General features: G+C 45.5%; 1 protein-coding gene across 1 annotated transcript; it reads right to left on the bottom strand.

Moving 5' to 3' along the window:
- Positions 1-237: 237 nt before the first annotated feature.
- On the bottom strand, positions 238-11,908 carry FAM161B (FAM161 centrosomal protein B). The gene is made up of 9 exons (XM_010976531.3): positions 11,720-11,908; positions 9,249-9,568; positions 7,976-8,526; positions 6,060-6,406; positions 5,452-5,579; positions 3,909-4,073; positions 3,571-3,670; positions 2,031-2,173; positions 238-1,325 (listed from the first exon to the last, which is right to left on the bottom strand). Exons 1-9 carry the CDS (start codon positions 11,771-11,773, stop codon positions 1,220-1,222), a joined length of 1,914 nt encoding a protein of 637 aa, XP_010974833.1. The 5' UTR covers positions 11,774-11,908; the 3' UTR covers positions 238-1,219.
- Between the last annotated feature and the right edge of the window lie 89 nt (positions 11,909-11,997).

The following is an 11,997-nucleotide window of genomic DNA, read 5'->3' on the forward strand; positions in this document are numbered from 1 at the left end:
TCTTCATCTCCAACTAGCAAACCCACATGGTAGTTACCGGAGTATCACGCTTGTCATCACCAGAAAGGACCATCTGGTGATTTTTTTTAATATTGCCAGAAAGACAGTTTAAAAAGCATGAGAAAGGTTATTCTGTTAAAGCAGGCACTCTTGCTATCATCCTGCCTTTAGAGTTACTGAGAGAGAATATCTAATTATTGGTGGAAAGAAAAATAAAGATCACTGACTAGTAGAAAATCATGGCTGTTAGAGGTTTCAAATTTATTAAAATAAACCTCATGCTGATACAATACACACATGGACACTGTGGCACATTCTAAACAGATTAACAGCAAAGAATTAATAATTGTTTAAAATAAAATAATTATAGTTCTTAATTTGTTAATGACATGTATAATCATCCTGTCCTACATAGACTGAGTTCATATCAATTACTTATATTCTTAAAATGCCAGTTTTGGCTTTCAGTAACCTTATTTTATACTAGAATAGTGGTTTTCAACCGAGAACATTTTGTTACCCAGGGGACTTACGGCAATATCTGCAGACATTTTTGGTTGTCACAAGTGGGGAGGGGGTGCTACTGGCATCTAGTGAGTAGAGGCCAGGGGTACTGCAAACCATCCTACAGTGTATAGCTCCGTCTCCCAACACCCAACAAAGGCTCCTCTGGCCCAAAATGTCAACAGTGCTGAGGCTGAGAAATCCTGTATTAGGGGCTGCAAACTTGTCATCCCCCATGGGCTAAACCTGATATATAAATGTTTTGTTTTGCCCACGCATTATTTTCAAGTAATTTATAAATTAGTTGCCAACATGCAGATTTCTGGTTCTGTTGAAAATGTGGTTTATCTGGCAATTCTGGGTCTGTATTCCAGCAGGGTTGATAGTCTCCAGTCTCTGCTATCTCCTGCTGTCTTACAGCCAGCTGTTTCGACCCATCTGTTTCTTGACCAGCCCCTGTAGGTACTGGGCTTGTGCCCTTTTTTCTGGACCTCTACGCTTAAGTGTGAGGCACAAAGCAAAAACCCTTAGTCAGCTCTGATTCTTTCACTGAGCTGCTTCACTTTGATTTACTTGAACCATTCTCTGTTATCTACTTTTCTTTTCCCCATTCTCCAAAAGTAACCATGACTCAAAACCCAAGTTTTGCCTGCCTTGACTCAACCCCAACTTAGCTACTTGATATTATTCAAAAGCGGAGATTATCTGGTAAGTCCTAAGACAGCTCCTCCAGTTCTTTCTTGGGGTTTGTAGGCGGTTCTAGAGATTCTTCTAAATCCTGCTGTGGATTCCTGATGCCGAGTTTTGTAGTTTCATTAATGCTGCAGAATAAATTAGAGCATTATAAAACTTAAAAATTTTAAGAAAGCATTATGTCAGGCTTAAGGATGGTTTCAACATTATCATTATTTTGTATGGGGTATAAAGGCGAATTTCTAGGAGGAAAACAGACAGGAATTAGGGGAAGGGCTATTAGGACTTAAAAAGAAAAAGAAATTGAGAATAATAGAGATACTGTACTTTTCTCCTTTTGCCTTATAAGACACCAGTGGAGGGGGTGGTGCTAATGAGTTAACTTTTAAAAAGTGCTTGATTTTAACAAGCCATGGTGACCAAGCTGAAGGGAAAAGAAAGACTTTGTTCAGGATATTCGAGCTTTTATTGTGGGTCTATAGAGAGTTTTGTCTTTACTTACCCAATAAATAAATAAAGTGTACCATTTTAGAGGAAGTAAAATATATACACGATTTTTCTTCAAAGGTGAAGTGGAAGTACTTTTGACTGATGGCATTGGACTGGAATTGGAAAAATGATCTGTTTCAAACCGAAGGAATCTAAACCTAACATCCAGTGGTTATATTTTATTCACCAACTTTAAATGTGTTACTTAGAGATCTCTTGATCAGTACTCAGTACTATAGGATTGTGACCTCAAAATATGAGTGACTGTTCTAAAGCTTCCTCCCAGTGGCATTACTAGAGATGCAGTTTAAGAGCTGCAGGATGACCACAGTATCTGCAGTTACCTGGGACAATCATGGACTTCTGACTGCTCCCTCCGTTGTAAAGCCCGGTGACCCTGACCCTTGTTCCTCACAAAGTCTTCGTCCAGCCCAGCCTGCTTCAGGGTGTCTCGATACCGCTGTTCTGCTTCCTTCCTGGCAAGGTCCTGAGGAATGGAAGTTAATCTGCCATAGGTGAATTACCAGATAATTCTAAATTGCTTGCTTAACAATACTGGTTTCCCACCCCACCCCAACCCCCATTAGTGCTGGGCACAGATTTGCATGAAAATTACTTGGAGCCTTATTTTCAAGCTTTAGAGTACAAAGGAACTACCTGAAGATCGGGTTAAAATTAGATTCTCATTTGGTAGGTCTCAGATGGGGCCTGGAATTCTGTATTTCTAGTACTCCCAGGAGATGCCAACTGTTGATTTGGGAGCCACACCTTTGAAAGGCAAGTATTTAGATTTCTGGAAGACCAAGTGAGACCCAAATGAAAAAGATGGACTAAAAGCATTTTAAGATTTAGAAGCAACCACACCATCATTAGGAACATTAAAATATAACAAATTGAAAATACAAAAATAACACTGCACTAGTGACATTAACAGGATGGATGGTCTGCATGGTAGACCAAAAAAGTTTGTTTAAAGTGTTCAAGAGCAAAGTCACATAGAGTACTTTGTATTTTTCCTAGAGTAGTGAGATATCTGTTGAGATCTGAGAGTGAGCTTGCTTTAAAAAAGCTAACATAAAGAGCAAAGGTTAGTATGAGAGAGTGCAAGTTGCTAAGTAAATCCAAGACAGTCCAGCATGTGTGTGAGTGTGTTGGGGAGGACTGGACCCAGGAAATGCCTAAACAATGCACTGGCTATAAGACAGATAATGCCCAGCATTTGGAACCAGGTCACTAGGGAATCCTAACTTTTTTCTGAAACTCTGGACAGGAGAGAGATCTACAGAGCCTGATGCAGCCCAAAGCTGCCTTGAGATGGTGGCCTTTCTAAGGCTGTTCAAGTAGTCCCTAGCTTCTGTAGGGATGTCAGCTGAGTCCGACTTCCCTAAAAGTCTAGGGAATATCTTAAAGGAATTCTTCCAGCCTGAAAGCCACTTATTCTGGAAAAGGCCTTGTTGGGTGCTTGTGAGCACCCCAACCCCTGGAGACATATATGTGTGCCACAGCTGTAGAGGCTGGGGATGCCCAGGGCACCAGCACTGCAGAAGAGAGATGACATTAGCAAGTTAAAGATACTCTTAACACAGCCAAACTGTCAATTGTGTTTCTGGGATCTAACCTCCACTCTGATTCAAACTGAAAGCTAGGCTATAGTGAAAACCCCAGGAAGTAAATTATCCCTTTATAGATGCCTTTGGAATCCAGTCTCGGATAAAATCAGTCCAAACAACGTTTGGGGATAGACGGTAGTAATAAAATGAACCAGATTTAGAATCTTTCTGAAACTAAAGGAAATCTCTAATATCCAGATATTAAACTGTTTCAAAATTTCTAAGAGCCCTTTCATCCAAGACAGAAAGAAAATGAATGATGGTTTAGATTTACCTTGGTAACTTGTTCGAAGAGATAGGGCCTTACTTGTATTCTCTTCCTCATTTCCTCCAATTCTTTCTTATACTCTTTTGCTCTTTTATGGTCATTGTTCCTGGAATTAGCAAGATTTTTAGAACAAATTCTGGCTTTTGCCAATCCAGAATGCCCTTCATTCCAGTTAAGCAGAATAACTCCCACAGACATTGTACATTCCTAACTGTGCCTGGAAAAATCCTTGGTTCTGTGAGATTACAGGAGCCTGATGTAATAATCCCATTTTGCCATTTTCAAGGCCAATGACCTGTTGGCTCCCAAGACAGTTATCCCTTTGACACATGGAGGACACTGACCGATTCTCTTTCAGCTTTGCTTTGAACACCTCCTCCAGACTTTTATGGGGATCCATGGCTTTTGCACGCAAGGTCACGGATTTAGATATTGATTGACACTTCTTTTTGTGCATCTCCAACCAGTGAGTACTCTCATTTGCTTTGTCCTTTTTTTCAAGTGAAATTCTAATGGGAAGAGGTCGGGAAAAAAAAAAAGAATACAGATGACCAACTTGAGCATACCCAAAAGCAATGTAAGTTACCTCTCTGGAAAGTCAGTTGGTGTTTTCTATGAGAGTGAGTAATTTACCACACTGGCATTTCAGAAAGAATTAAGATTCTGGGATTATATGCACTGGTAGATGAAGCCTTCCCAGCACTAAAGACTGAGTTTTTACCCCAGGAGAAGTTCATTAATTGAACTGAAAAACATGTAACTTAAAATATTCTTACACGCATTTGGGTGTTTATATTCAAATGGACCTATTGGGAAGGAGGGCACGAAAGTTTAATCTGCTAATATGTCAAACTCCCTATCGCTAGGATGTGGATGTGGATATCCTCTGTAGGTGGGCCAACTTCTGGTTCATGAAACCTATCTTAGTGGGACCTCTGAATACTGAAGCATTTAGCCTTGATTTAGAGCTCTGGCTATGAAATTTGAGGAAGAAGGGAGTATCCCTTGGATTCTAAATTCATTTCTAAAATCCCTGTTGTGGGTCTTAAAGAGCCAAGTAGATTCTGTGTACTCCTCTGTGAGCCCCATAGGAAGGCACTGAGACGCTAGTCATCTCTCAGGGTCAAGCCGCTTGTTACACCATGACCTCTTCTTCTGACTTCAGCTTAGAGGCCTAGTGGAGGAACTCTTGTTGGAAAGCTGGCTGGATAAGAATACCAGTATGAGAGTTAGGTCAGTTAAAGAGTTAAAAATAAGGAGGCTCCTGCTTCCCAATCAACTTCTAATAGTTCCCCAAGATGAATATCAAGAGAATCTCAAATATATGCAATGGATGCCTCGCCTTCTTTGTAGCAGGGTCAGCCCTCTGCCGTTGTGCTTGCTCTGAATTCCTGTTCCTAATGGCTTCCTTCCTCTTTCACCTATGGGTCTTCACCCATGTTATTCTGTTTGGAAATTTCTTTCTTTCCAGCCTTTGGCTGACTCCTTATTCTTCAGGTTTCAACTTAGACATCTATTACAAAAGACTGCTGCCCTAGGCTGCCCAATGCCCCCATGGTTCCCTGTGTTCCCCCATCGTTGTACTACTCACAAGATATGATATTGCTTTTTTGCTTTTCTGTATTTCAGACTAGGTATTAAACTATAGGTTCCATAAGGTATCATCTCCAGCCTTAAAACTGTGCCTGGCACAAAGAATATTTGCTGAGTGATGGCTAGGTGTCCTCCAGCACTGAGCGTGGAAGGTCATGTGCATTCCTGATCAGAGAATCCCCTTCACCCTTTTGGTCTCTCTGATAACAGGAGAGGAGGTCCAGCAGCGGAGTGCTTTCCAGTATTTGGGTCAAGATCCAAGCATTGTGAGTCTCTTGCAGCCTGACCACTCACCTGACTGCAGATTCCCTCCTCCTGGTGGCGTCTGTGATGTGCACAGGAAGGGTGTTAGCAGAGAGGGAAGCAAGGCCACTCAGAGAATGACTCCTTGGCAGGGGTGTGGCAGGTGGCTGTGGAGATTCCTAGAAGAAATGAAGGCTGATATTGGTGGGACAGCCTGGGCAATTAGTTTCTATCTTAACTAGAATTTAATTTCAGTGAAGGACTAGGCAGACAGAATCTTCATTTTTTTCTTGGGATTAAGGCAAAGGCAGTGTGATCTTGAATTTAGTAACAGGGCCAAGACTTGGATATCAGTCTCAGAGTTTTTGATCAAATGAGAAGAGTTCTTTGGAATTGGTATTGGGACATGGCAACTCCCTACTCCCAGACTTGCTTGGATTTATTTCTGAAAAATCCCTCTTTAGAGAGGGAAGGAAGGGAAGTATTCTTGTGGTCTTAAATTTTTAGGAACTGTGAATCTGCTTACAGCTGAGCCAGTGTTTTTTAAAAAAAATTAAGACAGAAAATATCATGAGAAGTGCCCTCTACCCTGGCCCATCCTGTATCAGCCTGTATCTCAGCCTCAGCCCTGACCCTCCCACAGCGGCCTGGCCTCTCACCCTCCTTCCTTCAGAGGCAGCGGCATCACAGGGCCTCTGAGTGCGACGCGGGCTGGCGGTTCTCAGCAAGAAGGGCTTGTTGCGAGTCACCTCCCGGGTGTCTCTTCTCTTGGCAGCTCTTTTCTGGAAGGCCTTGTAAAGGCCCTCATAGTCAGGAACAGCAGGATTCACCCGAGGCTGGAATCCAAAGTCAGTATGCAGAAAGCCAAGCTTTTCCTCCTGGGTTCGGGAGGCTGTTCGAGGCCGTGGGTCAGTCCGGCTCCTGGAGGAGGCGATGGGGGAGGAGGCTGTCTGGAGCATGTCCAGGGCTCTCATTTGGATGCGAATTTTCCTCAAGAGCTCAGCTTCTGTGGAGAAGAAGTTGTAGTGATGGTGGGTGAGCGGGGACCAATCCTCATACCAGAAGGTTTAGAGAACTTTTCCTCTTTTAAACACTCGCAGTTAGTGTGCTGGCTGGAGCCAATCAATCACTTTTCAGGAATTTTGTGAGCCAGTTGGCATCATGTTGGAAGCTTGAAATTGGCCAGGATAGGAGTATTTATACCACAGAAAATGGCAAACATTACAAATCAGCTTGCTTTGTTTTTCTTTCTGGAGAGCTCCTTAATGAATGACCAGGACACCACTGCTATGTGCCAATCAGGCTGCAGAAGCAGCTACTATTTACACTTACTGAGTGCCCTCCATAGTTCTTTCTTCAGAGACAAAGCAGGAGAGATGGGCCAGTCACCTGGTCCTTTCCCAGGTCTCTCCATCTCAGGCAGAGGCCCTACCATACACCCAATTGCCCAAGCCCACTGCCCACATCATTCTTGGCTCCTCTCTCTCTCATCTCATCAGTCACAGGTTCCTCTTTAACCTCTCTCTGGCCCAGGCTCTTTTCATCCTCTCTGCTACTAATTTCATAATTTCTCAATTGAATTACTGAAATAGATCACCATGCTTCCCATTGTGCCCATCCCCCTTGAATTATCTCCACAGCAATCAGAGTGAGCTTTCTGAACTGCATATCTGATTATGAGCCACCCTACTTAAAACCCTTCAGTGACTCCGCACTGCCCTTGGGATGAAGTCCAAACTCCCTCCCATGGCCTACAAGGCCCCAGGTCTGGCCTGTGCCAGTCTCTCCCTCCCTACACTCTCCTTATTTCTACCCTCTCCTTTTTGTGCCTTGAATATGCTCAGCTTTCTCTTCATGCTATTACCCCTGCCTGATACACTCTGCCTCCCTCTTCACCGAATTCACCACAGCTCATCATTCAGGGTCAGCCTTAGTGCTCACTTTCCCTGGGGACCTTCCCTAACCGTTTCCACGCCACACCACACTAAGTCAGGTCCCTGTTACATGCTCCATAGGATCCCTAGGCTTCCCCCTTTAATCCCTTTAATCCCTGCAAGCGACTTACCACATTTGTAATTAGTTGTCTATCACCTGTCTCCCTCCCATGTCTGTTTATTCACCCCTGGAGGGTAGCACATTTTACTGAATGAGTGAATAGAGCCTGAGCCCTTTAACTGAGCTATACTTTTTGAAATGAGTACCTCACATGATGGGGGAGGGGCTTTTCCTGGGGGCAGCTGGCTGGTGGTGGCACTGGCCTACGCTGGCCCTCAGATGTCTCATTGGTTCTCTGCTCTGGCACCTGTGCTGCCAGAGGCCTTTCATCCACTCTGAGACAGAGGTCACAGGATGAACTGGGGGTGCTGTAGGACCTCTCACTCCTCTATCCTGACTAGGTGCCCCCACTGTACAGAGACCCCAACCCTAGCCTGTGGTCTGCACTGAGTGTAGCCTTTAGCGGGTCCACCTGAACAGCTCATCTCTAAGTCACGTTGACCCAGAGCCTGACTAAATCTCCACAGCACTGCTTGGTACCCCCAGAGAGTAGGCAGTGGGGCAGGAAGGATGTCTTTACCCTGGAGTTTGTCCCCGAGGGCTGGCTCCAGAATGGACTTGGGGATCCTTCTGGTGGCCTTCTGCCTGGGGACTTTGGCCTTAACTGTGGTGGCCAAGTCCCTCTGTTGAGCGACTTTCTTTCGCTGCTCCTCCTTCTCCAGGAAGCTGAAGGGCCTCAAGGAAGAGAGAAGCAGCTCCTTCCTCTTCTGGATCCCTGCCTGCCTTCGGGCCTCGCTGCGCTCCATGATCTCCTCGTAGAGGGGCAGGTAGACGTGCGCAGGCACAGGCTGTGCCCGGAACTGCCGGTGGCACTCGGCCTCCTCCTGGCCCTGCTTCTGGGCTTGCTGCCTCTCATGCTCAAAGGAGGCAGGAGAGGCCAGCCACTGGGCCTTCTTCCTGGCCTCACGCAGCGTCATGCGGAACGGTTGAGGGACGGTGATGGATGAAGCCCAGGAACTGATGCTTCTGTGCTGGGAGGGAGGCCTGGAGCCCAAGGGTGGCTGAGCCTGAACCTTGGGAACGTCGGAGGGCAGGTTGCTCAAGGAGCTGCAGCGCCTCATGGAGCCAGACCTGGGGGGAGAAGGCAGCTCTGTGCATGGAGGACAGGGCAGCCAGGCCCGGCTCTTCCCAGATCCTTCTCCCTGCTCCTTCCTTCCAGTAGATCACAGTTACTTTCTCATCACAGCCCCACAGGCCTCTAGGCCTGCATGTTTTTCAACTGGGCCTCCCTCTCTCCCACAGGCCATCCTAGCCGCCCTAGTAGGAAGTCTCTTCTCAGAATTGATCCAAGAATTCCCACATACACTCTAATATTTTTAACTGGTAGAGAGAAGAGAGCAATAATGCAGAGGAGGGCTTTAGAGTCAGGCCCAGGTTCAAATCTCGCTTCAAACAATTACCAGCTGTGTAACCTTGAGCAAGGTTCTTTTGGAACCTCAATTTCCTCAACTGTAGAATGGCAAAAATAATATTAAATGAGATAAAGTATACACGCATATAGCAGGGCTTGGCCAAGGAAAATGGACCTGGTTACCATTCTCAGGGAGAGACTTGGGAAGGGCATCTCTTAAATCGATTCCAAAGCTTCAGGTGACTAAGCGTTACCCAAAGTGATTTAGGACTGCTGGGTAGGCAACAGAACACATGTTTGGCTGATTCTGAGCTGGAGCCTGGGTAGGTGGCAACTTTTAGAAGTGGTCTTTGTTTTACTGAGGAAGAAGATGAGGCCCAGAGTCACGACGTGACTTGGCCAGAGTAGTACACAGTGAGGCAGCTGAACTGCAGCGCCTTACCTTGGAGACGGAGGGCACTGCACCTGCGGCTTCCCCCTGCCTTTGTCTTGGAAGAAACTCTCCAGGTCCTCATCATCTTCAGAGAGGCTCTCACCACTGCCTGGGTCAGATGGACAAAGGGATTCCAAAAGGCACCACCTGCCCTTTTGCCTTAGAGCCTGCAGGGTCTCGTAAAAGCTCCCACTTGAGTCAGAAGTAGAATCTGTTTCCTCCTCTGAGCTGAGGAACTCACTGAGCTTGCCAGCCCTGGGCAAAACCAGCCCATCCCCAGACAGCTCCTCTTCTGCCTCTGTGTCTGAGGAGGATTTGGGGGGAAATATCTAAAATGAAATAGAATAGACTGTGAGTCAAACAATAGTTTCAAAACATAACCATTAATTTCACTTTAAATAAGCCTCTGTATATTAGGGACTGGGGAGAAACAAAGAAAAATGTGTTCCCTGCTTTAAAGAAATTTCACATATTGGGATGTGCCTGGTGGAAGGACAGGAAAGGGAAGCAGAGAGCTAAAGCTGGTTCATGCAGTGTGGTGAGCATTTACAGAGTACCTTCTTTCACCATGCACCCCTGCACTCCAGGAATCCTACCTGTGACCTTGGCCAGGTCTGGGACCGGCCCTACTTGGGTTTTACCTACTTGTTGCCAATCTTCCTTTTCCCCCTTTCGCTGTCTACACCTCTGCTTTCCTCATAATCTGGCTAATTTCCACTGTTACTATGAATGAGTAATTAATAGGAGAGACAATGTGGTATAGCCGAAAGAGTCCTAGAAAGTGGGAAACCCAACAGAGTTTAAATGCTCCATTCATTCAGAAAATATTGGGTGCCTAATGTGAATTAGGGCATTAGGCTGAGAACAAGACAAAGAAAGTTCTTACTCTCATGAATCTTACATCCTAGTGAAGGGAGACAGACAATATAAAATGATAATAAATTCAATGGAAGCTATAAAACTGTGAGATTATGGAGTGATGGAGTGGCTATGAGAAGCCTTTCTGTTGATAGAAGCACATCACATAAAGACCACTAGGAATGTATCTGTAATGTATACATTATACAGTACACCACAGGAAATTATATATAGGGAATATATATAGGGAATTTGGTGGGGAATGGGGGCTTTTTTCTAGGGTTGGAGGTTTTTTCCCAGGGTTGGCTTGTCCTGAATGATTCTAAGGAGTGTTAGGGGAAGCAGGGATCAACTCTGGATGGACACTGTCATGAAGAGGGCACAATTTAGTAAGTGGGTGACTGAGCAATTTTTATTTGAAAGGTGACAAGAACAAAGTAGGTCTGGGTAAATAACTGATAGGTAAATACAATTATTTAAAAGGAAGGGGTATTATATTGCAGATACCTTGTGGCCCTGTGAGAAACACTTTTCTGCTGATCCTGCTGCTGGCCTCATCTGGGTCTATTACAGTCTGAGTTGTACTTCTGCAGTCCTGGTATGATTTTTACTTTCTCACTGTGGAGGAGTTTTAGACTGACGTCTGATGAAAAAGCCAACCTTACTAAGATCTGGGCCAAGAGGATTTTGGGTTCAAAGAAAAGCAAATGTGAAGGCCTTGAGGCAGGGACCTGAGGCCGGAACAAATCTGACTCATGGAGAAACAGAAAGAGGGCCAGTGTGGTTGGAGGACAGTAGTGAGAGATATCCTTAGAGAAGCAGGCTGAGGCCAGATGGGACTTCACAGGATGACTGGTTGCAGCTGGAAACCAGCTGGGGGCAGACCACTGCAGGCCTCCAAGTGACCTATGATGATGGTTTAACTGGGTTCTTTAAGGTCCAGCTCTAATACTGAAAAGAGCACTGGATTCTGAGTCAAAGATATGTATGTACTCTAGCCCTTACTCTGCTACTGAAGAGTGTGATTTTAGGGGAAAAAAATTTAAACGACTTTATTGATATGATTCACACACACCATATAATTCACTTAAAGCGTACAATTCATTGTGTTCCAGTATATTCAAAGTTGTGCAAGCATCACTACAATCAATGTTGAATAATTTTAATCACCCCCAAATGAGACCCACTTTCAGTTAGCAGTCACTCCCTATTTTCCCCAACCCTCCTAACGCTTACTCCCTTCGCCCCCGGCCCTAAACAACCACCAATCTACTTTCTGTCTCTATGGATTTGAGAGCAAATTTCTTAATCTCTCTGTGCCTCAGTTTTCTCTTCTACAAAATGGAGACAACAATCGTGCTGTTAGTCCTGGGGTGGCTGAGAGGACAAGTGAACACTGAGGGCCATCGCTATGGTTCTATGAAGAGCCTGACGTAAGGCCCTAGCGGTTCAGGTGCCAGAGTTGAGTCCACCTCTGCGCCCATAAAGGCTGTTAGTTTCAATCCCACACCCCTGTGACACGCCCGCCCGTCTGTCTCCAAGGCAACGTCAAACAGTTTCCTTTCGTAGGGATTCCTTTCCGGGCGCAGACCTGATTGCTCCCCTTCTTTTTCTCTCCTCACCTGACGGCTCCACTGAGCGCCGTCGGAGGCTCCCGCAGGCCTCCCCACGGTCATCTTCTCAGCCAGGCAGAGACAGAATTGGCGGAGATTGCAGCAGTGACTGTCGCGGTTGCGGCGCTGGCTACGCGAGTCAGGTTCCACCCTTTTCTAGCTTGGGCCTCTGATTGGCTCCCAGGGGATACATGAAGTCTCCTTCCCAGACAGCCTCTAATCCAGCCCGCCCAAGCAGGCAAGGATCGTTTTCTGATTGGCCTACTCGCTTGCATGTTCTACTTCCG

The sequence above is a fragment of the Camelus dromedarius genome, chromosome 5, assembly GCF_036321535.1.
Source record: "Camelus dromedarius isolate mCamDro1 chromosome 5, mCamDro1.pat, whole genome shotgun sequence".
Classification (NCBI taxonomy): Eukaryota; Metazoa; Chordata; class Mammalia; order Artiodactyla; family Camelidae; genus Camelus; species Camelus dromedarius.